The 26,986-nt window shown below is 42.2% G+C and overlaps 2 protein-coding genes across 2 annotated transcripts; both read right to left on the reverse strand.

The window, feature by feature from the left end:
- Positions 1-702: 702 nt before the first annotated feature.
- LOC735897 (late cornified envelope protein 2C) lies at positions 703-19,911 on the reverse strand. Its single transcript, XM_024355358.3, has 2 exons — positions 19,877-19,911; positions 703-1,265 (listed from the first exon to the last, which is right to left on the reverse strand). The coding sequence occupies exon 2, from the start codon at positions 1,243-1,245 to the stop codon at positions 913-915; it is 333 nt and encodes a 110-aa protein (XP_024211126.1). The 5' UTR covers positions 1,246-1,265; positions 19,877-19,911; the 3' UTR covers positions 703-912.
- Positions 18,671-19,926, reverse strand: LOC112204062 (late cornified envelope protein 2D). The gene is made up of 2 exons (XM_024355359.2): positions 19,877-19,926; positions 18,671-19,224 (listed from the first exon to the last, which is right to left on the reverse strand). The coding sequence occupies exon 2, from the start codon at positions 19,201-19,203 to the stop codon at positions 18,895-18,897; it is 309 nt and encodes a 102-aa protein (XP_024211127.2). The 5' UTR covers positions 19,204-19,224; positions 19,877-19,926; the 3' UTR covers positions 18,671-18,894.
- Positions 19,927-26,986: the final 7,060 nt, after the last annotated feature.

Here is a 26,986-nt window from a genome sequence, read left to right on the forward strand (position 1 = left end):
AAAGAAGATAAGTATTGAAGGAGGAAAGGTCTATTCTTTCGTACAGCGTTTTGTATTCTTTGTATTCTTATGTTCCTTATATTCTTTGTATTTTCTAAGCAACACTTCCATGTTTTTTCACTTAATATCTCCATGACTCATCACTCCCCTGCCCAGCACGTGGGCCAAGTGGCAGGACAGCATCCTGGGACTCAGATCTAACACTGTGAGGAACTGAAGCCAGGTGTCCAAGGCAGCAAGTCAAAAGGCTGATCTTAACCAGACTCATGAAAAGAAGCTGAGTGACCATGGGCTGTACTTTACAGGAGGAAGGGTCTCAACATCTGTTTCAAGCATTTTATCCAACTATTGATTCTAAGGGCAGGAAAGTTTTGCTTCATAGGGATGTGTTCTTCTCCCTAGAGAAGAACAAGTCTGCAGAGCTTCCCAACCTTCCCCATGTCTGGATTACACAGAAAATTAGAACATGTGTCTGGCTTAGTGGAGAGAAAGGCAAAGCTACCATAGCCAGAGGTGACCCTCTTGGAGCTCCATTCACTCAGCATCTGGGGGAATCAGTTCCTCAGAGCAGCTTTTCATGTATCACCTACTCATGTCCTGTCCTTGCCTCATGAAGAAAATTTCTCTGAGGCCCTGACCTTTGGAGGACATTTGAGATCTCAGAAGAGAAGAGAATGACCAAGACACTTATTGAGTCAGAAATCAGAGCTTTATTATAACATGAGGTAAAGGAGGAAAAGAAGACTTGCAATTGGGGTGTTACATCAAGCACGAAGTTCTTCCAGGGAAGCCCCATGAGTCTTTGTGGTCTCTGCCAACCAATGAATGGAATGAGAGGAAGTGGAAAGAGTATCCATCAGGCCATAGCAGGTTCTTGGCCATTCAGTCCCAAGAGCTCTTCTGTAGCCCAGGTCAGCAGCAGCCCCCAGAGCTGTGGCAGCAGCCAGAGCCCCCGGAAGGTTCACTCTCACAGCAGTCGGGGCTCTGGTGCCGGCGCCGGTGGAAGAGACGGGGCCTGTGGTGGCTCAGGGAGCAGCCACCAGCCCCAGAGCTGCAGCAGCCCCCAGAGCTGGGACCACAGCAGCTCCCAGAGCTGGGACCACAGCAAGAAGAGACTGCAGGGAAACATGGAGCTGGGCACTGTGGTGGACATTTGGGGGGACACTTAGGTGGACATTTTGGGGTACACTTGGGAGGACACTTGGGAGGGGGCTGGCACTGCTGCTGGTTTTGCTGGCAAGACATCCTGGCAGAGTTTAGTCAACCTAAAAGATAATAATGAAACTCTTTAAATATTTCAAACCAAGGATCATATTATACCTCTTCTAAAATCAATGCATGTGTAGAAGAAGAATGATATTTAGATCATACAGTCACATCAGTAACCTGAAAGAAACAACTTGAATCTTTCCTCTAGATAAAAGTACGTAGATAAAAAATCAACAGAATGAGCTTCTTACTCTTCCTTTCAGGGGAAACTGCGATTGCTCTATCCTCACAAGCCTGAATAGAGTATTCACAGCTCCCTGAAGTACCTATTCCTTTAATACAAGCCCTAAGGACAAGCTGGGTGTTGCAGGACATACCAAGGGGTCCTCTGGAAAATATTTTGCAATGAAACCTCCAGATAAAAGAGCCTGGCTTGAAGTATTTGCCAGTTTCCATGGTGTAAATATGCCCAACACAGCAGTTTTGAAGTTACCAACATGAAGTCACTGAACACAGAATTGGAAAAGATGTGCACAGTTAGCTTTCCCCACCTATATGAGCTCCGGTAGGCCTCACAGCCTCAACAGATTCGAGGCAGACTGAGTCCCATTCCTGCTCAGTATGGCAGAACACAAGCACACCACTCTTTCTCCAGCCTACCTCCATCCTCCCCATCCCTCTGCCTTGCTCATACCCCTCTGGTATCCCAGGTTGCCACTCACCCTCGTCACACGCAGGAGCACAGACACGTCCCTGGGGAGTCAGAGCAGATGAAGTGCTGAAGCTGGATGTGTCTTTTATAGGGCCCAGGCTTGGCTCCGGAAAGAGCAGGAGGTGGCTCTTGCACAACCAGGCATGTGCTGGGTCATTCCTGACATTCTCCTGCCTCTTAGTCCCTGCAATCCAAAGAGGCCTCAGGAGCTTCCAGGACTCCTCTCTGGGGCTGCGGTCTAGAGAGGCTGTAGCCAGTCAGAGCCTCCACCAGGTGGGAACCCTAAAGAGTTAACTTAGGGTACCCAAGGGACCCACACCTGGACAAGATTCTGTTCCCTGCATTTTTTTAATGCATGTCCTCTGAGGAAACATCAGTTCTGAGCCACAGCATTCCCTGACCTTGTGGAAATGTTCCATTATGACTCCCTCCACCCTGAGCAGTTTCTCTTCCATGTCCTGCTGTGGATCCAGCCATCCCAGGGGGCTTCTACAGCCTTGGCTTTTTCTAGGCATCCCTCCCTTGCCTAGGCTCTCAGCCCTTCCTCCTGGCCTCTGTGTTTCTGCTTTTCCTCCGACTCACCATGGCAAGCAGATTCAGTGGATTAAATCTGAGTTGATTCTGTCACCTAAAGCAATGAGAATGATTGAGAATAAACAATTCCCTCTAAAATCTAAACATTTCCTTCAGTCAGAGGACTTGTATTGAATGTGCTACTGGAATCAGAAAACTTGCATATGATAACTGGGTAATCTCTGAAAGTTGCTGTAACAATTATCAATAATTGCTAGAGTATTACTATGATACTCATGGTGAGTATCAGTTCTCACATATAATGCCCATTATAAACTTATCAGTGAGATATACCTATCTCACTGAGCTGTTTGTAATATAAAGTGAGAAGCAAGAAAGAGCTAAGTATGACATTTTGTGCCTGATAGACCCTTAATAAATATATGTTTAAAAGAAAAACTAATGCCATGTATTGGATACTTGCCCCGGTCTTATGTGTCATTAATTGCCCATATAGAGCCCTTACCCTCAGAGAGCTTAACTCAACCAGACACTTAGATTATTTGAAACCTGTCTTGGGAAGTAGACATCATTTCTTGGGGCTCCTATGCAGAGGAAACTCCTTTCCTACCAGGAAGTAGAGGGTCAGCCAGGAATCTAGTTATTCAGAGTTCTGATTCAGGGTTGCACTAGACAGAGTTACCCAGTCATTTATTCATTTAGTTTAAACAGATACATTGAGGGTGAACCTTGAAAACATTACACTACGTGAAAGAAGCCAGTCACAAAAGACTGCATATTGTATGATGTTATTTATATGAAATGTGTAGAGTAGGCAATCTCTGGAAATAGAAAGGGGATGAGGCTTTAGCCAGTTACAGCCTCTCCCAGGCTGGACCCCTGAAGAGCTGACTCAGGGCATCCGAGGAACAAGAGCCTGGATGAGATTCTGTTCCCTGTATCTCCTTTTATGTTTATGACTGTCCTCTGAGAAATATCAGTGGCTTCCAGGTGCTTTAGCAGGCTGGGAGAAATTGAGAAGTTACTGCCAATGGATACAGGTTTTCTTTGTGAGGTAATGAAAATGTTCTAAAATTGTGGTGGTGATTGGCCAACTCTGTGAATATACTGAAAACCATTGAATTTACACTTTAAACAAATGAACTACAAATATGTTAATTACATCTCAATAAAGGTGTTAAAATTAGAATTGAAAAAAATAGATATTCACATCTCTGATTAAAACAGAAACAGACTGTGCCTTCACATTGCCTAATGCCTACTTAGTGGGGGAGGGGAGGATGCGGAGAAAGCATAGTTTCCCATTGTCAGCTTCTAACTGAGGGATTCTGTTCTCCTAGTTATGCAATCCTATTATCAGATCTGATTCCTGCTCTCAGGAAGCTTTTACCTGAAGGATAAAGTAAGTCAACAGTGTGGTCAGAGCAGTGAATTCAAAAGGCATTCTTTGAAAGCCTACAACATTCTTGAATCATGTATGTCCAAATATAGGGATATAGAGGTCAATAATAAGTAGCCCATGACCTCAAGGACTGTAGAATTTTTGTAGCCTTTTTGAAGATGACTGCAGACAAATATAGGTCCAAAGAAGATGACGTGGGGAGGAGCCAAGATGGCCGAATAGGAACAGCTCTGGTCTACAGCTCCCAGCGTGAGCGACGCAGAAGACGGGTGATTTCTGCATTTCCATCTGAGGTACTGGGTGCATCTCACTAGGGAGTGCCAGACAGTGGGTGCAGGCCAGTGGGTGCGCGCACCGTGCGCGAGCCGAAGCAGGGCGAGGCATTGCCTCACCTGGGAAGCGCAAGGGGCCAGGGAGTTCCCTTTCCGAGTCAAAGAAAGGGGTGATGGACGCACCTGGAAAATCGGGTCACTCCCACCCGAATATTGCGCTTTTCAGACCGGCTTAAAAAACGGCGCACCACGAGACTATATCCCACACCTGGCTCGGAGGGTCCTACGCCCACGGAGTCTCGCTGATTGCTAGCACAGCAGTCTGAGATCAAACTGCAAGGCGGCAGCGAGGCTGGGGGAGGGGCGCCCGCCATTGCCCAGGCTTGCTTAGGTAAACAAAGCAGCCGGGAAGCTCCAACTGGGTGGAGCCCACCACAGCTCAAGGAGGCCTGCCTGCCACTATAGGCCCCACCTCTGGGGCAGGTCACAGACAAACAAAAAGACAGCAGTAACCTCTGCAGACTTAAATGTCCCTGTCTGACAGCTTTGAAGAGAGCAGTGGTTCTCCCAGCACGCAGCTGGAGATCTGAGAACCGGCAGACTGCCTCCTCAAGTGGGTCCCTGACCCCTGACCCCCGAGCAGCCTAACTGGGAGGCACCCCCCAGCAGGGGCACACTGACACCTCACACGGCAGGGTACTCCAACAGACCAGCAGCTGAGGGTGCTGTCTGTTAGAAGGAAAACTAACAAACAGAAAGGACATCCACACCGAAAACCCATCTGTACATCACCATCATCAAAGACCAAAAGTAGATAAAACCACAAAGATGGGGAAAAAACAGAACAGAAAAACTGGAAACTCTAAAACGCAGAGCACCTCTCCTCCTCCAAAGGAACGCAGTTCCTCACCAGCAACGGAACAAAGCTGGATGGAGAATGACTTTGACGAGCTGAGAGAAGAAGGCTTCAGACGATCAAATTACTCTGAGCTACGGGAGGACATTCAAACCAAAGGCAAAGAAGTTGAAAACTTTGAAAAAAATTTAGAAGAATGTATAACTAGAATAACCAATGCAGAGAAGTGCTTAAAGGAGCTGATGGAGCTGAAAACCAAGGCTCAAGAACTACGTGAAGAATGCAGAAGCCTCAGGAGCCGATGCGATCAACTGGAAGAAAGTGTATCAGCGATGGAAGATGAAATGAATGAAATGAAGCGAGAAGGGAAGTTTAGAGAAAAAAGAATAAAAAGAAATGAGCAAAGCCTCCAAGAAATATGGGACTATGTGAAAAGACCAAATCTACGTCTGATTGGTGTACCTGAAAGTGATGGGGAGAATGGAACCAAGTTGGAAAACACTCTGCAGGATATTATCCAGGAGAACTTCCGCAATCTAGCAAGGCAGGCCAACGTTCAGATTCAGGAAATACAGAGAACGCCACAAAGATACTCCTCGAGAAGAGCAACTCAAAGACACATAATTGTCAGATTCACCAAAGTTGAAATGAAGGAAAAAATGTTAAGGGCAGCCAGAGAGAAAGGTCGGGTTACTCTCAAAGGGAAGCCCATCAGACTAACAGCGGATCTCTCGGCAGAAACCCTACAAGCCAGAAGAGAGTGGGCGCCAATATTCAACATTCTTAAAGAAAAGAATTTTCAACCCAGAATTTCATATCCAGCCAAACTAAGCTTCATAAGTGAAGGAGAAATAAAATACTTTACAGACAAGCAAATGCTGAGAGATTTTGTCACCACCAGGCCTGCCCTAAAAGAGCTCCTGAAGGAAGCGCTAAACATGGAAAGGAACAACCGGTACCAGCCGCTGCAAAATCATGACAAAATGTAAAGACCATCCAGACTAGGAAGAAACTGCATCAACTAATGAGCAAAATAACCAGCTACCATCATAATGACAGGATCAAATTCACACATAACAATATTAACTTTAAATGTCAATGGACTAAATTCTCCAATTAAAAGACACAGACTGGTAAATTGGATAAAGAGTCAAGATCCATCAGTGTGCTGTATTCAGGAAACCCATCTCACGTGCAGAGACACACATAGGTTCAAAATAAAAGGATGGCGGAAGATCTACCAAGCAAATGGAAAACAAAAAACGGCAGGGGTTGCAATCCTAGTCTCTGATAAAACAGACTTTAAACCAACAAAGATCAAAAGAGACAAAGAAGGCCATTACATAATGGTAAAGGGATCAATTCAACAAGAAGAGCTAACTATCCTAAATATATATGCACCCAATACAGGAGCACCCAGATTCATAAAGCAAGTCCTGAGTGACCTACAAAGAGACTTAGACTCCCACACATTAATAATGGGAGACTTTAACACCCCACTGTCAACATTAGACAGATCAACGAGACAGAAAGTCAACAAGGATACCCAGGAATTGAACTCAGCTCTGCACCAAGTGGACCTAATAGACATCTACAGAACTCTCCACCCCAAATCAACAGAATATACATTTTTTTCAGCACCACACCACACCTATTCCAAAATTAACCACATAGTTGGAAGTAAAGCTCTCCTCAGCAAATGTAAAAGAACAGAAATTATAACAAACTATCTCTCAGACCACAGTGCAATCAAACTAGAACTCAGGATTAAGAATCCCACTCAAAGCCGCTCAACTACATGGAAACTGAACAACCTGCTCCTGAATGACTACTGGGTACATAACGAAATGAAGGCAGAAATAAAGATGTTCTTTGAAACCAACGAGAACAAAGACACAACATACCAGAATCTCTGGGACACATTCAAAGCAGTGTGTAGAGGGAAATTTATAGCACTAAATGCCCACAAGAGAAAGCAGGAAAGATCCAAAATTGACACCCTAACATCACAATTCAAAGAACTAGAAAAGCAAGAGCAAACACATTCAAAAGCTAGCAGAAGGCAAGAAATAACTAAAATCAGAGCAGAACGAAAGGAAATAGAGACACAAAAAACCCTTCAAAAAATCAATGAATCCAGGAGCTGGTTTTTTGAAAGGATCAACAAAATTGATAGACCGCTAGCAAGACTAATAAAGAAAAAAAGAGAGAAGAATCAAATAGACACAACAAAAAATGATAAAGGGGATATCACCACCAATCCCACAGAAATACAAACTACCATCAGAGAATACTACAAACACCTCTACGCAAATAAACTAGAAAATCTAGAAGAAATGGATAAATTCCTCGACACATACACTCTCCCAAGACTAAACCAGGAAGAAGTTGAATCTCTGAATAGACCAATAACAGGAGCTGAAATTGTGGCAATAATCAATAGTTTACCAACCAAAAAGAGTCCAGGACCAGATGGATTCACAGCCGAATTCTACCAGAGGTACAAGGAGGAACTGGTACCATTCCTTCTGAAACTATTCCAATCAATAGAAAAAGAGGGAATCCTCCCTCACTCCTTTTATGAGGCCAGCATCATTCTGATACCAAAGCCGGACAGAGACACAACCAAAAAAGAGAATTTTAGACCAATATCCTTGATGAACATTGATGCAAAAATCCTCAATAAAATACTGGCAAACCGAATCCAGCAGCACATCAAAAAGCTTATCCACCATGATCAAGTGGGCTTCATCCCTGGGATGCAAGGCTGGTTCAATATACGCAAATCAATAAACGTAATCCAGCATATAAACAGAGCCAAAGACAAAAACCACATGATTATCTCAATAGATGCAGAAAAAGCCTTTGACAAAATTCAACAACCTTTCATGCTAAAAACTCTCAATAAATTAGGTATTGATGGGACATATTTCAAAATAATAAGAGCTATCTATGACAAACCCACAGCCAATATCATACTGAATGGGCAAAAACTGGAAGCATTCCCTTTGAAAACTGGCAGAAGACAGGGATGCCCTCTCTCACCACTCCTATTCAACATAGTGTTGGAAGTTCTGGCCAGGGCAATTAGGCAGGAGAAGGAAATAAAGGGTATTCAATTAGGAAAAGAGGAAGTCAGATTGTCCCTGTTTGCAGATGACATGATTGTATATCTAGAAAACCCCATTGTCTCAGCCCAAAATCTCCTTAAGCTGATAAGCAACTTCAGCAAAGTCTCAGGATACAAAATCAATGTACAAAAGTCACAAGCATTCTTATACACCAACAACAGACAAACACAGAGCCAAATCATGAGAGAACTCCCATTCACAATTGCTTCAAAGAGAATAAAATACCTAGGAATCCAACTTACAAGGGATGTGAAGGACCTCTTCAAGGAGAACTACAAACCACTGCTCAAGGAAATAAAAGAGGATACAAACAAATGGAAGAACATTCCATGCTCATGGGTAAGAAGAATCAATATCGTGAAAATGGCCATACTGCCCAATGTAATTTACAGATTCAATGCCATCCCCATAAAGCTACCAATGACTTTCTTCACAGAATTGGAAAAAACTACTTTAAAGTTCATATGGAACCAAAAAAGAGCCCGCATTGCCAAGTCAATCCTAAGCCAAAAGAACAAAGCTGGAGGCATCACACTACCTGACTTCAAACTATACTACAAGGCTACAGTAACCAAAACAGCATGGTACTGGTACCAAAACAGAGATATAGATCAATGGAACAGAACAGAGCCCTCAGAAATAAAGCCGCATACCTACAACTATCTGATCTTTGACAAACCTGAGAAAAACAAGCAATGGGGAAAGGATTCCCTATTTAATAAATGGTGCTGGGAAAACTGGCTAGCCATATGTAGGAAGCTGAAACTGGATCCGTTCCTTACACCTTATACAAAAATCAATTCAAGATGGATTAAAGATTTAAACGTTAGACCTAAAACCATAAAAACCCTAGAAGAAAACCTAGACATTGCCATTCAGGACATAGGCATGGGCAAGGACTTCATGTCCAAAACACCAAAAGCAATGGCAACAAAAGACAAAATTGACAAATGGGATCTAAAGAGCTTCTGCACAGCAAAAGAAACTATCATCAGAGTGAACAGGCAACCTACAAAATGAGAGAAAATTTTCGCAACCTACTCATCTGACAAAGGGCTAATATCCAGAATCTACAATGAACTCAAACAAATTTACAAGAAAAAAACAAACAACCCCATCAAAAATTGGGCGAAGGACATGAACAGACACTTCTAAAAAGAAGACATTTATGCAGCCAAAAAACACATGAAAAAATGCTCATCATCACTGGCCATCAGAGAAATGCAAATCAAAACCACTATGAGATACCATCTCACACCAGTTAGAATGGCAATCATTAAAAAGGCAGGAAACAACAGGTGCTGGAGAGGATGTGGAGAAATAGGAACACTCTTACAATGTTGGTGGGACTGTAAACTGGTTCAACCATTGTGGAAGTCAGTGTGGTGATTCCTCAGGGATCTAGAACTAGAAATACCATTTGACCCAGCCATCCCATTACTGGGTATATACCCAAATGACTATAAATCCTGCTGCTATAAAGACACATGCACACATATGTTTATTGCGGCATTATTCACAATAGCAAAGACTTGGAACCAACCCAAATGTCCAACAATGATAGACTGGATTAAGAAAATGTGGCACATATACACCATGGAATACTATGCAGCCATAAAAAATGATGAGTTCATGTCCGTTGTAGGGATATGGATGAAATTGGAAATCATCATTCTCAGTAAACTATCGCAAGAACAAAAAACCAAACACCGCATATTCTCACTCATAGGTGGGAATTGAACATTGAGATCACATGGACACAGGAAGGGGAATATCATACTCTGGGGACTGTGGTGGGGTGGGGGGAGGGGGGAGGCATAGCATTGGGAGATATACCTAATGCTAGATGACGAGTTAGTGGGTGCAGCGCACCAGCATGGCACACGTATACATATGTAACTAACCCGCACAAGGTGCACATGTACCCTAAAACTTAAAGTATAATAATAAAAAAAAAGATATAAATAACTACAGAAATACATAGATCCTAAAAAAAAAAAAAAAAAAAAAAAAAAAAGAAGATGACGTTTTGGGCCTGAACCTCCTAAGTCACTATTTCCCAGTGTGATTAGAACATGTTAGTTCATTCCACTGTCTTCATGGTGATATCACCCTCAGCTTCCTCATACTCTTTGACAAAGATATTTGTAACAATGTGGTAAGTGAGGAAGTAGGGGAGGCAAGTCTGTGTCTGTGTGTGTGTGTATGTGGGTGTGTGCTCTGTATGTGTGTATGTTGTATTTATACAAAAATTCAGGTAAAATGAACATGCACATACATGAGCGTCTGTATTGAGTGGTTGAATAAGCGATGGAAGAATTAATGGGACCTGATCCCCTGGGAAACCAGAATTGGGAGATAAGCAGCTGTTTAACATGTCCCCTTTGTCCCTTTATATCTCAGAAAATGTTGAGAATTAGTTCACAAGTCAGTGAAGAAACACCTGCCTGCAAGTATTCTTGCTTCTGTCTCCACAGCCCTCACATCATCATAGGTGATCCCTCTGAGCCAGAAGACCCCGTGTCACATTGTGCATGTTCCCTCAGCCACCAGCCAAACACTTAATTGTCTCATGAGTGTTGGCAGAATCAATGCATGATTGCAGGACCACATGAACAAGTACATAGGTGACATGAAAAGAATGGCCTGGGATTGATTCCAGACATTTCATCTGAAGTTCACCTCATCTGGAAAGTCAGTCTCCTGAAAGCTGATATTTCCAAGTAGCTCCCTGAATTGTCTCCCTGGGAACTTAAACTCCATATATTCCAGAAAATTATCCCCCACCAAATGCTGGAACTTTATTTTAGCCACAGTACAAGAAAAAGCCTTACCATGTCCCTTGATGTATCTCATCTTATTTAGTAGATTCACTAATCCAAATTTTCCGTTTACTATATCTTTGTAGTCCTTTTCATCTTCTTGTCAACACTGTCTGGCACTGTCTGATTTTGGCCCAGTTTCCACTCCTGAAAGGGTATGTGTGGAGATAAGTGTTTATTGAATTGTAATTTCCAAAAAGTTAAAAGCATGACTCATATAAATATATAGCAGGCATATTATAAAGATTTGTTTCACTTGTTAATAAGAGAATCAGCATGGTGGTAATGCTGGTTCAAAGAATAGGAGAGACCAAAAAAATTCTGGAACAAGATTGCAAATTTAGGTACAAAACTGGTTAAAGTTTTCAAAGGCAATGAAACCATTAGGTTAAATTTTCTAGAGCACACAAAATAATTTTCAACTTACAAATCTTCTATAATTTAAATCTAGCTTTACAGTGTCTGGGCCTTAATCAATACCAAATATATTAAGTAAAATCATGCCACCATTTTTTTAAAAAACCTAGAGAGTCATATAAACCTTAGGCAAGGTTGTTAGTTACTAGGAAGAAGTAAAAATTTAAAAGACTAATCAGAAATCACTTTTTTGCTTAATTTTAAGTTTTGGATAAGTTTAACCCCCAATTTCCTAACAAGAGATGGTTTCTCAGAAACTGGGGCTTCAAAACCCAGGTCCAGAATGGGTTCTTGCTGAAGTCATATTGGCTGATGGACATCAGAGGGGCATGAATTCCAGGCAGAGAGCTGCTGGAGAATTCACGTGTCGTGGTCCTGCTAGAGCTGGGACTCACTTCAGATCTTGGTATTAGCATAGCTTATAAGAGATGTCCCAACACTGCCCCGCATCTGTTTTGCCTCATCTGGGACCTGCCATTTTCCTTGCCTGGTTACCAGGGTGAGTTTGCCATGGGGAGCCATCAAACTGGCTCTCAGCAGAACCATATGGGAGTCTTAAGAGCAACACCGGGAGTATGGAATATGAAAGGAGAAGACGGCCCAGTGACAGGGAGGAGCACAGCAGAGGGGTGTCCTGGGCAAAGCAAGAATTGGCCTGTCTAGTTTGTACATACATGTTTATATGATCTGAAGAGGATGGATTTTATACTTAATTCATCAATTCCATGATACACTCTTCTTACATTTTTTAACAGCCCTTAAATCAGTGTATACCATATGAATGGTGGCATGTAATAGTTGAATTTGCAAAATTTTTATTTCCTTGTGGTGCATGAAATAAGGGTGCCCCTTACAACTGATAGCCTCTTTATGCTCATGAAATATGGTAGGTAGTAAATGGGTCTGTAGATATGAAATGAAATGATGAGAGACAGAAATTCACATTGATTTAGCATTAGTTCTGTTTTCAGAAATGTCACTTCTAACACTTTTAACTTGGGGTTATATGGTTCTTCATAGGTACTATTAGATACTAATGTATTTTATAAACTGTCTGCCAGCACACCATGAATAGGTTTAAAAGGGCAAAATTATGCCCATATTGGCTCTAATTTATCTGACTTATTGCTCGATTCATTTTCAAACTCAGATACCTTGCCAAAACACCACCAGTAATGCCAATGCCTTTAAAGAGCCCTTCACAGTGCCACTCCAGTGCACAGCCCATGTTCACCTCCAGTTCTTCTTGTGTGACTGACCCCGCATGGGAAGCAGCTACAGCTTCATCAGCTCCCAGAGTTCCAGCTACTGTGCAGTGGTCAGCAGCCTTGTCTGTGCTGTACTGACTACACCTCTGTGGAACCAAAGTGCAAAGGCCAAGGGCCTCCCCAGCCACATGCTGCACTCCCTCCCTCCAGTCCTCCTAACATCACAGCCTTGTTGAGACTCATGGGGTTACCAGGTAGAAGGTTCTGTTTTCCCAATATTCTCCAAAGGTCTGTCCAGAAATTTGCCTTTATCCTAAGTGAAAATAAAACCATCATGGCATGTTCTTAGTGTGTCCTGGTCACTGTTGACCCTCTTCTGTCGACAGAAGACCTCTTCTGTCTGTTGGATCATATCTCTAATGACCTCCATGTATCCTCTCAGTCTCTGTGATGGTTAATTTTGCCTAGGCTATCCTATGATATCCAGTTGTTGATCAAACACCAGTCCAGATGTTGCTTTGTATGCATGTAATCAGTAGACTGACTAGGTTGATTATCTTTCCTAACGTGAGCCTCATCCTATCAGCTGAAGCCTTTAATAGCAGAGACTGAGGTTTCCAAAGAAGAAGAAATTATCATCAACACTGCCATATAGAAACTCTGCCTGTTTCCAGACTACTGCCTTGCAGAATTTAAACTCAAGGCTGCAACATCAACTGTTACCTGAATTTCCAGCCTGCTGGCCTGCATAATCATCACAATTATCATGTGATGATTGTGGGGTCTGGCAAGATTTCAGACTTGCCAGCCCCCACAGTCATCACATTAGCCAATCTCCTAATATAAACTTATCCCTCCATCTCTTCTATTTCTCTGGAAATCTCTAACTAATACAGTTCTCCTTACCTCCATGTCTTCCCCTGAGGTATACATTGAGTGGAACTGTACTTTTGGGTCAACTGCCTCCATATGTATATATACATATATACACACACATCTGTACAAATGATAAAAATAACAAAATGTAATATAATAACTGATGTTTATTGACCACGTATTTTGTTCTAGGTCCTATTTAATTGTTTTATACACATTATCTCATTTAATCCTCATGCCAATTCTGTGATGTAGGTAGTATTAATATCCCCACTATACTAATGAGAAAACAAAGACTCCTAGGACTAAACAAATAGCCCAACTTCACACCGCTGGGAATAAAGTTCAGAAAATTTAACCAAAAAAAATTTTGAGAACTTTAATATAAGGTCAGCAGGTTTCTGAGAACAAATTTACACACAGCTTAGATACAGTACCATACACACACACACACACACACACACACACACACACACAATATCAGACCAACTGTTTGGTCCAGATAGCCAATTATTTTGTTTGGTGGGATGAATTTTCCAGATTATTTATAACTATGCTTTCTAAATCTCTCTCTCATACCAAGTTCCTGACAAACTCATTGTCCACGTAACCTCTCTTTTATGCAATATCTGTACACTTACTTCCCAATCAAAACAAAGACAGAACCTATAGTTTTTCATGACCCAGACAGCACTATTTATAGGCTATCACGGGATAAAACTATGTTAATTACATATGATCCCTTCACACACACACACCAGTGCACACACTGCCTATGCCCATTTGTATCCAGTATTTATATCATTTTAATCACTAGAATTAGAAAAATTTTAGTGTTATATGAATAGGTTACATTAATCAAATATTATAATTGCAATCACTGTCTATCCATGCCTTGGGATTCCCTGGAGCAAGGAACTATTTCCAAAGACTCGGTACTGAGCAAATTAGGTAAACATTAGACAGCCTTATGAGAGTAAATGAGAGAAGGATATGATCAGGTGAATTAAAAGAACAGAACATCACTAAAGAGAAAAAAAAATTGAGGATTTTTTGGGACTGTCTTCCATTAGTAAGTTCAATATTCAGAGTTCAAAAATCACTCTCACACACACTCAGCATGTATTGTTGACTATGTGGCAAACTCTGGAGTACAACATGATATAAAAGAAATATAATCTCTGCCCACTGTGACTATATTCTTCAGAAAGGACAGAGGGACATGGGTGAAGAGAAAGGTATGAGAAATCAAGATTTCTTTTGTGCAGTATGGGAACTAGCCCAGAAACATTAGTATACCCGGCAGGAAAATTAGGGGATAGCTGCTTTAAGTCTAGCTTGTTGAGAAGATCTTACCATAAGCTGTTTCAATTTCACACATGGTAAATAATGCCGGCCTTTCCAGTTTAACTCCAGAGAACTGGTTCAGATCACAGACTAAGTAGCTATATCACCTAGAGTTATATTCTGAGTACCAGGTACTTGCCTTAGAACCCTAGAAATGTTCTCAAAGTTGTCTGTACCTCTGTTTTCTCATCTATGAAGTGTGGAAAATAACTGTAATTACCTAATAGCAACATTGTGTGAATTAATTGATCCTTTGGTTGAGTTACACATAAAACACTTACAAGAGTACATATCTTATAACAAGTACAAAAGGTTAGAATTACCTAATTCTACAATTACTGTACAGAGTTCTGAATTAGGTGTGCAGCTGCAGCAATGCAACCAGCATGGGGGTTGACTAGGATTGAAATCTGACCTAGCAAGACCAAAGAGCAACCATGAAACGGTAACACGGGGAATGTCTTTCTAAATATTAATGGCTTTGCCAATTAATTAGAAGCAGAGGGATAATTGTTTAGAAAAAGCAAAGGTATCCTTGTTCTAGGTTTACACATGTGGTCTACTGCTGAATTCACTCTCAGCTTAACTCATGTTGAGATATCCTGAAAACTGAGCCAGCAGCAGGCTTCCTCCCAAGAGCCTGGCAATATGCTCATCCCTCAGTCTCAAGTTTTTCTTAGCACTGGAGATACTGTTCTTCCTGCTCTGGGAGCAGCTGCTCCTGGAGTTAGCATGGGCACCACAGAGCCAGCTGACTTTAACTGCAGAGCTGCTGCAGCAGCAGCGACAGAGCCTGGGGAGTCTGTGAGAGAGCAGCGCCGCAGCTCTCGGGCACTGCTATGAAATCTCAGAGGGTCCGAGTTGAGATAACCACACACTCAAGAATCCATCCTGGCCCAAAACTCCTTTTCTACTCTTCCCTCTTCCTGGGATGACCCTTTGGGGACACAAGAGAGTGACCAGGTAGAATTTTCACTCGATGTGGAGGTGAAAGTGCTCTTTCCTTTCGACATTTTCCTTTTCATAATATGTTCTGGTTACTGTTGACTCTCCTCACTTGGGTCATATTTCAGATAACCCAACTCAGAGTTAATCATCTGTCACCCTCCAACTCTAGATACCTTTGAAAGAGATGAAGCCATAACACCAAATATGTTTTCTTCTTGCACACTTCTCAGAGTCTCACCCTCTTCCTGCCCTTGAGAGATGATCCAGACCCCTGGTTCTTGGCCCACAGCTGGGTGATGGATGGATTAGAGGTGGGGAGACAGGCAGACATAACTCTTAGCCTACCCCAGGCATCCATAAGCCAGGTCTTGTGCCTGTCTGCAGGGAGCTCCCCACAGCACTCCAGACCTCAGCCTTACCAGGGAATTCCCCTGCCTAATCAACCTTCCATGCAGGCTTGCCTCAGTGCATACAGCAGCGCCCATGGAGGTGGAACTGTGGGCAGGACGTTCCTGAATGTTTGTGTTAAGAGGTAATTGAAGTGCACTCAGAAAGTCTGTGTCACTATTTCGAGATAACCAACAATCCAGCTGTCTTTACTCAGCAGGTCAAACTGTATAGAAAATTACTTAATTGGATAGTGCCCAATATACATGCCCCCTTCAATCTTAACTTATATCTTTAAATTTTGACCGGAACCAAATCATGTTCAGATATCAAAATTTACACTTCTCCATCTCCCTTGTATGTACAAGCAGCCAGTGAGATTTAGGAAATTGTTGGGACTTTAGGAAAGCTCAGGTAAGAGGCTTTACTGGGGTCAGGGCCTTTTACCCACCCTTTCTCCTTCTTCCTACCTGAAGCACAGCCTTGCAGAGCAGAACTCTATCAGGCACCTCGAGATCACCAACTGCCTCCCAGGAAACAACTGCTAACAATGAATTGACAAGACAGAGGGGTATCCATCTCTGAAGACTCCGGGGAACCACCGTACCAGCCATGGACTACTGACCTCTGACTTCATCATATGTGAGTGGAAATAGTCTGCTTTCCTTTTTAAATTACTGTAATTTTGAGCTCCTCTGATAGCATCAGAACATAATTTCTAACACACCTGCACACATGCCAAACACAAAGTAAGATGCAGCTAAAAACAAATGTTAGAATGGATAAAGAAAATATGGCACATATGCACCATGGAATACTATGCAGCCATAAAAAAGGATGAGTTCATGTCCTTTTGGGGGACATGGATGAATCTGGAAACCATTATTCTCAGCAAACTAACACAGGAACAGAAAACCAAACACTGCATGTTCTTACTCATAAGTGTGAGTTGAAAAATGAGAACACATGGACACATGGAGGGGAACATCACACACCAGGGCCTGTCAGTGGGTAGGGGGCTAGGGGAGGGATAGCATTAGCAGAGATACCTAATGTAGTTGACAGGTTGATGGGTGCAGCAAACCACCATGGCACGTGTATACCTATGTAACAAACCTGCACGTTCTGCACATGTATCCCAGAACTTAAAGCATAATTTAAAACAAAAAAAAAAAACAGTTAGATGGGAAATTATTCTGTGTATGAAGGGTTAGACAGAGAAAGGAAGTTACTCACTATGCAAGGAGCACATGGAGGCCCAGATAGCAGGCCCACTGGGGAAGGGAATGGTCGGTGGGTTGCTCTTACTTAAGGCAGAGGTCCCGGAAAGCACACTTGGGTGTCCACCTCTCTGTAGGCCAGCCTTCAACTGCCCCGGGCAACCTTAGGTCCCATGCTTGGCATTCCATTTTGTACTGTTTGGTTTTTTCATTTGTTTTGCTGCTCACATGTAAACACTAAGGACAAGGGAAAACTTCTTAACCAACTCAGGAAACCCTGAAGCTATAAAAGCAAAGAAAGTCATATTTGTGTATATAAAAACTAAAAATGTTTCCATAGCAAAAGCTATTATAAACAGATTCAATTAAATCTGATGCATTAAATATTTTAATAAACACAGATCAAGGTTAATATCTATGATATATCAAGAGCTCTTGAAAATTGAAAAGAAAATTTAAAATCATATTACAAATTTTGTAGAAATGGCCAATGTACATATTTTTAGAAGCTCAAAATTACTACTGGTCAGGGACTTGAAAATTCAGTTAATAATGAGACTGGAAAAAATAATGAAGAGCATCAAGTCAAATAAACTGACTCAGTGCAGTGGGTGATTTGAAATGTGGAGAGTACAGAATCTCAGACTGGTTAAACAGCTGGGTGTTTGTTTTAGCAGCAGTAAGGATGAGGAGGCAGATGAACATCTTAATAAGAGACTCCACCTCTGACAGAATCTCTCTGCACTGAATCCATCATCTTCATGTAGACACCTGTCAGCCTGAACCTAAGAAGCACTAGTCCTTATATCCCCCTGCTGTGTCCCTTTTCCCTTCACACTGAGAGGAAGAGACGCCAGGTGTCTGAGGGAGCAAGTCAAAAAGTGAATCTTAACCAGACTCACCCTCCTGGGAAGGGAGTTCACTGACCATGGGCTGTACTTTGCAGGAGGAGGGGTCTTAACATTCGTTTCCAGCATTTTATTCAACTATTGATTCGAACAGCAGGGAAGTTTTACTTCATAGAGATGTGTTCTTCTCCCTAGAGAAGAACAAGTCTGCAGAGCTTCCCAACCTTCCCAATGTCTGGAATACACAGAAAATTAGAACATATGTCTGGCTTAGTAGGGAGAAAGTCAAAGCTGCCGTTGCCAGAGGTGATCCTCTTGGAGCTCCATCTACCCTGCAGTTGGGGTAATCAGTTCCTCGGAGCAGCCTTTCATGTATCACTTGCTCATGTCCTGTCCTTGCCTCATGAAGAGAATTTCTCTGGGGCCCTGACCTTTAGAAGACATTAGAAATCTCAGAAGAGAAGAGAATGACCAAGACATTTAATGAGTCAGAAATCAGAGCTTTATTACAATATGAGGTAAAGGAGGAAAAGAAGGCTTCCATCTGGGGTGCTCCATCAAGCACAAAGTTCTTCCGGGGAAGCCCCATGAGTCTTTGTGGTCCCTGTCCACCCATGAGTGGAATGAAAGGAAGGGGAAATAGTTAAGCATCAGGCTGTAGCAGGTTTTTGACCATTCAGTACCAGAGCTCTTCTGCAGCCCAGGTCAGCAGCAGCCCCCAGAGCTGTGGCAGCAGCCAGAGGCCCCGGAAGGTTCACTCTCACAGCAATCGGGGCTCTGGTGCCGGCGCCGGTGGAAGAGACGGGGCCTGTGGTGGCTCAGGCAGCAGCCACCACCCCCAGAGCTGCAGCAGCCCCCAGAGCTGGGACCACAGCAGGAAGAGACTGCAGGGGAACATGGAGCTGGGCACTGTAGTGGGCATTTGGGGGGACACTTAGGTGGACATTTTAGGGTACACTTGGGAGGACATTTGGGAGGGGGCTGGCACTGCTGCTGGTTTTGCTGGCAAGACATCCTGGCAGGAGTTTAGTCAACCTAAAAGATAATAATGAAACTCTTTAAATATTTCAAACCAAAGGTCATAATTATACCTCCTCTAAAATCAATGCATGTGTAGAAGAATGATATTTAGATAATACAGTCACATCAGTAACCTGAAAGAAACAACTTGAATCTTTCTTCCAGATAAAAGTACATAGATTAAAAAATCAACAGAATGAGCTTCATATTCTTCCTTTCAGAGGGAAGCTGGGATTGCTCTATCTTCACGAGCCTGAATGGAGTATTCACAGCTCCATGAAGTACCTGTTCTCTTAATACAAGCCCCAGCGCCCAGATGGGTGTTGTAGACACACCAGGGATCCTCTGGAAAATGTTTAGCCATGAAAACTCCAGGTAAAAGGGCCTGGCCTGAAGCATTTGACAATTTCCATGGTGCAAATCTGCCCAAGATGGCCAACATGAAGTCATTGAAGACAGAGTTGGGAAAGATGGGCACAGTTAGCTATTCCCTTCTATGTGAGCTCCAGCAAGTCCCAGAGCTTCTAGAGATTTGAGGCAAACTGAGTCCTATTCCTGCTCAGTATGGCAGAACACAAGCGCACAACTATCTTTCTCCAGCCTACCTCCATCCTCCCCATCCCTCTACCTTGCTAATACCCTTCTGGTATCCCACGTTGCCACTCACCCTGGTCACACGCAGGAGCACAGATACGTCCCTGGGGAGTCAGAGCAGATGAGGTGCTGAAGCTGGATGTGTCTTTTATAGGACCCAGACTTGGCTCTGGGAAGAGCAGGAGGTGGCTCTTGCACAACTAGGCATGTGCTGGGTCATTCCTGACATTCTCCTGTCTCCTAGTCCCTGCACCCAAAGAGGCCTCAGGAGCTTCTAGGACTCCTCTATGGGGCTGTCGTCTAGAAAGGCTTTAGCCAGTCAGAGCCTCCAGCAGGTGGGAGCCCTAAAGAGTTAACTTAGGGAACCCAAGGCACCCATGTCTGGACATGGTTCTGTTCCCTGCATCTTTTTTATGCCTGTCCTCTGAGGTTACATCAGCTCTGAGCCACAGCATTCCCTGACCTTGTGGAAATGTTCCATTATGACTCCCTGCACCTTGAGCAGTTTGTCTTCCATGTCCTGCTGTGGATCCAGCCATCCCAGGGGGCTTCTACAGCCTTGGCTCTTTCTAGGCATCCCTCCCTTGACTAGGCTCACAGTCCTTCCTCTCGGCCTCTGAGTTTCTGCTTTTCCTCAGACTCATCATGACAAGCTTTCACTGAATTAAATCTGAGTTGATTCTGTCTCCTAGAGCAAGGAGAATGATTGAGAATAAGCAATTCCCTCTAAAATCTAAACGTTTCCTTTAGTCGAAGCAACTGTATTGAATCCATTGCTGGAATCAGGAAACTTGCATATGATAACTTGGTAACCTATAGAAGTAGCTAGAACAATTATCAACAATTGCTAGAGTGTCATTATGATACTCACTATGAGTATCAGTTCTCATATGTAATGGCCGTTATAAACCAGATATACCTATCTCACTGAGCTGTTTTGAATATTAAATAAGAAGTAAGAAAAAACTTGGTACAACACTATATTCCTGATAGACTCTTAATAAATATGTGTTTCGAAGAAAACTAATGCCATGTGTTGGGTACTTGCCCAGGTCTTATGTGTCATTAATTGCCTGTATAGAGCCCTTACCCTCAGAGGGTTTAATTCAATCAGACACTGAGATTATTTGAAACCTCTCTTGGTAAGTAGACGTCATTTCTTGGGGCTCCTATGGAGAGGGAACTCCTTTCCTACCAGGAAGTAGAGGGTCAGCCAGGGGTCTAGTTATTCAGAGTTCTGATTCAGGGTTGCACTAGACAGAGTTACCCAGTCATTTATTCATTTAGTTTAAACAGATACATTGAGGGTGAACCTTGAAAACATTACACTAAGTGAAAGAAGCCAGTCATAAAAGACTGCATATTGTATGATGTTATTTATATGAAATGTGTAGAGTAGGCAAATCTCTGGAAATGAAAGGGGATGAGGCTTTAGCCAGTTACAGCCTCTCCCAGGCTGGACCCCTGAAGAGCTGACTCAGGGCATCCGAGGAACAAGAGCCTGGATGAGATTCTGTTCCCTGTATCTCCTTTTATGTTTATGCCTGTCCTCTGAGAAATATCAGTGGCTTCCAGGTGCTTTAGCAGGCTGGGAGAAATTGGGAAGTTACTGCCAATGGATACAGGTTTTCTTTGTGGAGTAATGACAATGTTCTAAAATTGTGGTGGTGATTGTCCAACTCTGTGAATATACTGAAAACCATTGAATTAACACTTTAAACAAGTGAACTATACAATATGTGAATTATGTCTCAATAAAGATGTTAAAATTAGAATTGAAAAAAATATTCACACCTCAGATTAAAACAGAAACAGACCGCGCCTTCACATTGCCTAATGCCTACTTAGTGGGGGAGGGGAGGATGCGGAGAAAGTATAGTTACCCATTGTCAGCTTCTAACTGAGGGATTCTATTCTCCTAGTTATCCAATCCTGTTATCAGATCTGATTCCTGCTCTCAGGGAGCTTTTACCTGAAGGATAAAGTAAGCCAACAGTGTGAGCAGGGCAGTGAATTCAAAAGGCATTCTTTGAAAGCCTACAACATTCTTGGATCATGTATGTCCAAACATACGGATATAGAGGTGAATAATAAGTAGCCCATGACCTCAAGGACTGTAGAATTTTGGCCCTTTTGAAGATGACTGCAGACAAACATGGGTACCAAAGAAGATGACGTTTGGGGACTGAACCTCCTGAGTCACTATTTTCCAATGTGATTAAAAGATGTTAGTTCATTCCACTGTCTTCATGGTGATATCACCCTCAGCTTCCTCATACTCTTTGACAAAGATATTTGTAACAATGTTGTAAGTGAGGAAGTAGGGGAGGCAAGCCTGTGTGTGTGTGTGTGTGTGTGTGTGTGTGTGCACTGTATGTGTGTATGCTGTATTCATATAAAAGTGCAGGTGAAATGAACATGCAGATACATGAACATCTGTATTGAGTGGTTGAATAAGCGATGGAAGAGCTAATGGGATCTGATCCCCTGGGAAACCAGAATTGGGAGATAAGCATCTCTTTAACATGTCCCCTTTGTCCCTTTATATCTCAGAAAATGTTGAGAATTGTTTCACAAGTCAGTGAAGAAACACCTGCCTGCAAGTATTCTTGCTTCTGTCTCCACAGTCCTCACACCATCATATGTGATCCCTCTGAGCCAGGAGACCCTGTGTCAAGTTGCCCATGTTCCCTCAGGGACCAGCCAAACCATTGCCACACGAATGTTGGCAGGATCAATGCATGATTGCAAGACCTCATGAAGGAGCACATAGGTGTCATAAGAAGAATGGCCTGGGGGTGATTTCAGACATTTCATCTGAAGTTCACCTCATCTGGAAAGTCAGTATCCTGCAGGCTGGTCTCTCCATGTAGCTCCTTGATTTGTCTCCCTGGGAGCTTAAACTGCATATATTCCAGAAAATTATTCCCCATGAAATGCTGGAAATTTATTTTAGCCACAGTACAAGAAAAAGTCTTACCATGTATCTTGATGTATCTCACCTTATTTAATAGATTCACTAGTCCAAATTTTCCCTTTACTATATCTTTGTAGTCCTTTTGATCTTCTTGTTGATACTGTCTGGCACTGTCTGGTTTGGCCCTGTTTTCACTCCCAAAAGAGTAAGTGTGGAGATAAGGGTTTATTTAACTATAACTTCCAAAAAGTCAAAAGTATATTTATATATGTTAATATATAGCAGACATATATCAAATATTTGTTTCACTCGTTAATAAGGGAACCAGCATGATGGTAATGCTGGTTCAAAGAATTGGAGATAACAAAGTATATACAGTCAGAGGAAAAAATTCTAAAACAAGATTGCAAATTTAGATACATACTGGTTACAGTTTTAAAAGGCAATGAAACCATGAGGTTATAAATCTTCTGTAAGTTCAATCTAGCTTTACAGAGTCTGGGCCTTAATCAACACCATATATTGTAAGCAAAATCATCCCACCAATTATTTTTTAAAAAACCTAGAGTCTTATAAATCTTAGGCAAGGGTGTTAGTTACTAGGAAGAAGTGAAAATTTGAAAGACTGATCAGAAATCACTTTTTGGCTTAATTTTAAGTTCTGGACAATTTTATCCCCTAATTTTTAACAAGAGATGATTTCACAGGAAAGTGGGGCTTCAGAACCCAGGTCCAGAATGGCTCTTTGCTGAAGTCACATTTGGCGATAGACATTAGAGGGCCATGAACTCCAGGCAGAGAACTGTTGGAGAATTCACATGTCGTGGTCCTGCCAGAACTGGGACTCATTTCAGATCTTGATATTAGCATAACTTTTAAGAGATTTCCTAACACTGTCCTGCATCTGTTTTGTCTCATCTGGGACCTGCCATTTTCCTTAGCTGGTTGCCAGAGTGAGTTTACCACTGGGGGCCATTGAACTGGCTCTCGACAGAACCATGTGGGAGTCTAAAGAGCAACACCAGGAGTATGGAGTACGAGAGGAGAAGAGGTCCCTGCGATAGGGAGCAGGACAGCAGAGGGGTGTTCTGGGCAAAGCAAGAATGGCCCGTCTAGTAACTACATACATATTTATATGACCTAAAGAAGATGGGTTTTATACTTATCTTAATTCATCAATTCCGTGATACACTCTTCTTAAATTTGTTAACAGCCCTTAAATCAGCATATAGCATATGATTGGTGGCATGTAATAGTTGAATTTGCAACATTTTTCTCTTTCCTTATGGAGCATGAAATAAGGGTGCCCCTTACAACTGATACCCTCTTAAAGCTCATGAAATACAGTAGGTAGGAATTGGGTCTGTAGATATGAAATGAAATGATGAGAGACCGAAATTGACATTGATTTAGCATTAGTTCTGTTTTCAGGAATGTCGCTTCTAACACTTTTAACTTGGGGTAATATGTTTCTTTACAGGTACTAATTAGATACTAATGTATTTTATAAACTGTCTGCCAGCACACCGTGAATAGGTTTAAAAGGGCAAAATTATTCCCGTCCTGGCTCTAATTTATCTGACTTATTATTCAATTCACTTTCAAACTCAGATACCTTGACAAAACACCGCCAGCAACGCCAATGCCTTTGAAGGGCCCTCCACAGTGCCACTCCAGTGCACAGCCCATGTTCACCTCCAGTTCTTCCTGTGTGACTGACCCCTGCATGGGAAGCAGCTCCAGCTACTGTGCAGTGTCAGCAGCCTTGTTTGTGCTGTACTCACTATACCTCTGTGGAACCAAAGTGCAAAGTGCAAAGACCAAGGGCCTCCCCAGCTGAATGCTGTGCTCCCTCTCTCCAGTCCTCCTAGTTTTATTCAATATCTATGCACTTACTTCCCAATCAAAACCAAGACAGAACCCATCGTTTTTCATGACCCAGAGAGCACTATTTATAGACTATCATGGGATAAAACTATGTTAATTACATATGATCACTACACACACACACCAACACCCTCACTGCCTATGTCCATTTATATCCAGTATTTCTATCTTCTTAATCACTGGAATTAGAAGAATTTCAGTGTTAGATGAATAGGTCACATTAATTAAATATTATAATTGTAATCACTGCATATCTATGCCTTGGGATTTCCCAGAGCAAGGAACTATTTTCAAAGATTCTGGCTGAGCAAATTAGGTAATCATTAAGCAGGTCTTACAAGAGTAAATGAGAGAAGGATATGATCAGGTGAATTAAAAAAAAAAAAAACAGAACATCTCTAAAGAGAAAACAATTTGAGGATTTCCTGGACTGTCCTCCATTAGTAAGTTCAAAAATCAGAGTTCATTAATTCACTCTCACATACACTCAGCAAGTATTGTTGACTATGTGGTCAACTCTGGAGATACAACATGATGCAAAGGAAATATAATCTCTCCCCACTGTGACTGTGTTTCAATGTAGAGACAGAAGCTTGACAAATAAAATAAAATATATAATTACTAATTATAAATGGTTCTCAACTTATGATGGTTCAACTTAGGATTTTTCAACTTTATTATTTCGGTAGAAATTATACTTGGGATTTTGAATTTTGATATTTTCCAAAGCTAGCAATACATCCTATAAATGAAAGTCTGTGTTGATGCCTGGCACGCTGCTGCAGCTCCCAGTCAGCTATGGGGTTGCAAGAGTAAACAGTCAATACTCTATGGTGTACGCTGTTGCCAGATGATCTTGCTCAACTATTGGCTAATGTAAGTGTTCTAAGCCTGTTTAAGGAAGGCTAGGCTACGCTATGATGTTTGGTAGGTTAGTTATATTAAGTGTGTTTTTGGCTTAGGATATTTTCAACTAGCCATAGGTTTATCTGGACATAAACCCATTATAAGTTGAGGAACATCTGTATAGGCATTCAGGTGGGTGGAACTATCCCACTGCAGGTTTTCAAATGTTGCTAGGAATTCCCATTGAGACCTAACCTTATTTCTCAAGTCCTTTCCTAACTGACTATTCTGGAGGTCCAACAGAGGTGGGTACTAAGATTGCTTAATAGCTCTCCACCACATCAATCAGAAGGGTCTGTAGGCTGGAGAAACTGTAAGCTGGATGTCTTTGAGACAGCCCCACCCCGAGGCTGTAAGAGTGAAAAGGACAAGGAAGAACCACATAGGCATCCTCTCCAGATCACTGCACATTTGAAAATGGGCTTCTATTTTGATGTGTGGATGTCAAGAGGGCTTAATTCGGTTAGCTTTACCTGTGCATGAGAAGGAACAAAGAATCAGAGCAGGGGATAATATGCTTCCTTCATTTGGACTCAGGGAAACCATGGCATTCCTCTGCAGAAATCCTCTTTTATGCAACAGCTAGCTCCGCCACAGAGACTGAGCACAAAATTATACATTTATCTCATATTTTATCGTAAGAGCATTTAGGAAACAATGTCTTTTTATATGCAAGGACATTTTCTTTCATAGTCACCTAAAAGACAATTATTTAAAGGAATATTTTGAACATATTATAGTAATATTTTCCCTGATACACCATTATATCCTTAATTTATTTATTTCAACAGTGTGTTCATATTTTAGGTTATTTATTTCATCTTATTTTATTTATTAAAACAAAGCATTTATGTACTTTTAAAAGTTAATTTCTTTATGTTGGAGGGTTGATTTTTCTTCTATTCATCCAAAGTTAGGAACCTTAGCAGTGTATTCAGGAAGAAGAAATGGGAATTGGTAAGTAGATGGAAACATAAAATATTTAAAAATAGAAGCAAGGAAACTTGAAAATATTTATTGTGGCAAAGCAGCTTGTTCAGAGCAATCACGTCCAAACTTCAAGAGAGCAAATTTTGAGCCCAGCCCCAAGTCACTGTGCCAATGGCTGCTTCTGAGACACACCTCAGGCATAGCAATGCTCTGAGGCAAGAGCTCTTGAAGGGATGAAAGGCACTGATGAACGAGATGCATGAGACTGGTGCAGGTCGTTGGTGTTTCGGTTACTCAGGTGATGCTCAAAGTCCTGGTAGCAGCAGCCCCAAAGCAATAGCTGGAGCCCTGATGCCATCATCAGCTGAGGCCACAGCAGCCCCAGAGCTAGGCCCATAGCAGGAAGAGACTTGAACAGGGCACCTTAGGAGGGCCCTTAGGGGGACATTTTGGGGGGCACTTGGTAGTGGGCCCTTTAAGAGGAGGCTGGCACAGCTGCTGGGTTTGCTGGCAGGACATCTTTGTGGGAGTTCAGTCAACCTA

This window comes from Pan troglodytes, chromosome 1 (assembly GCF_028858775.2).
Source record: "Pan troglodytes isolate AG18354 chromosome 1, NHGRI_mPanTro3-v2.0_pri, whole genome shotgun sequence".
NCBI lineage: Eukaryota > Metazoa > Chordata > Mammalia > Primates > Hominidae > Pan > Pan troglodytes.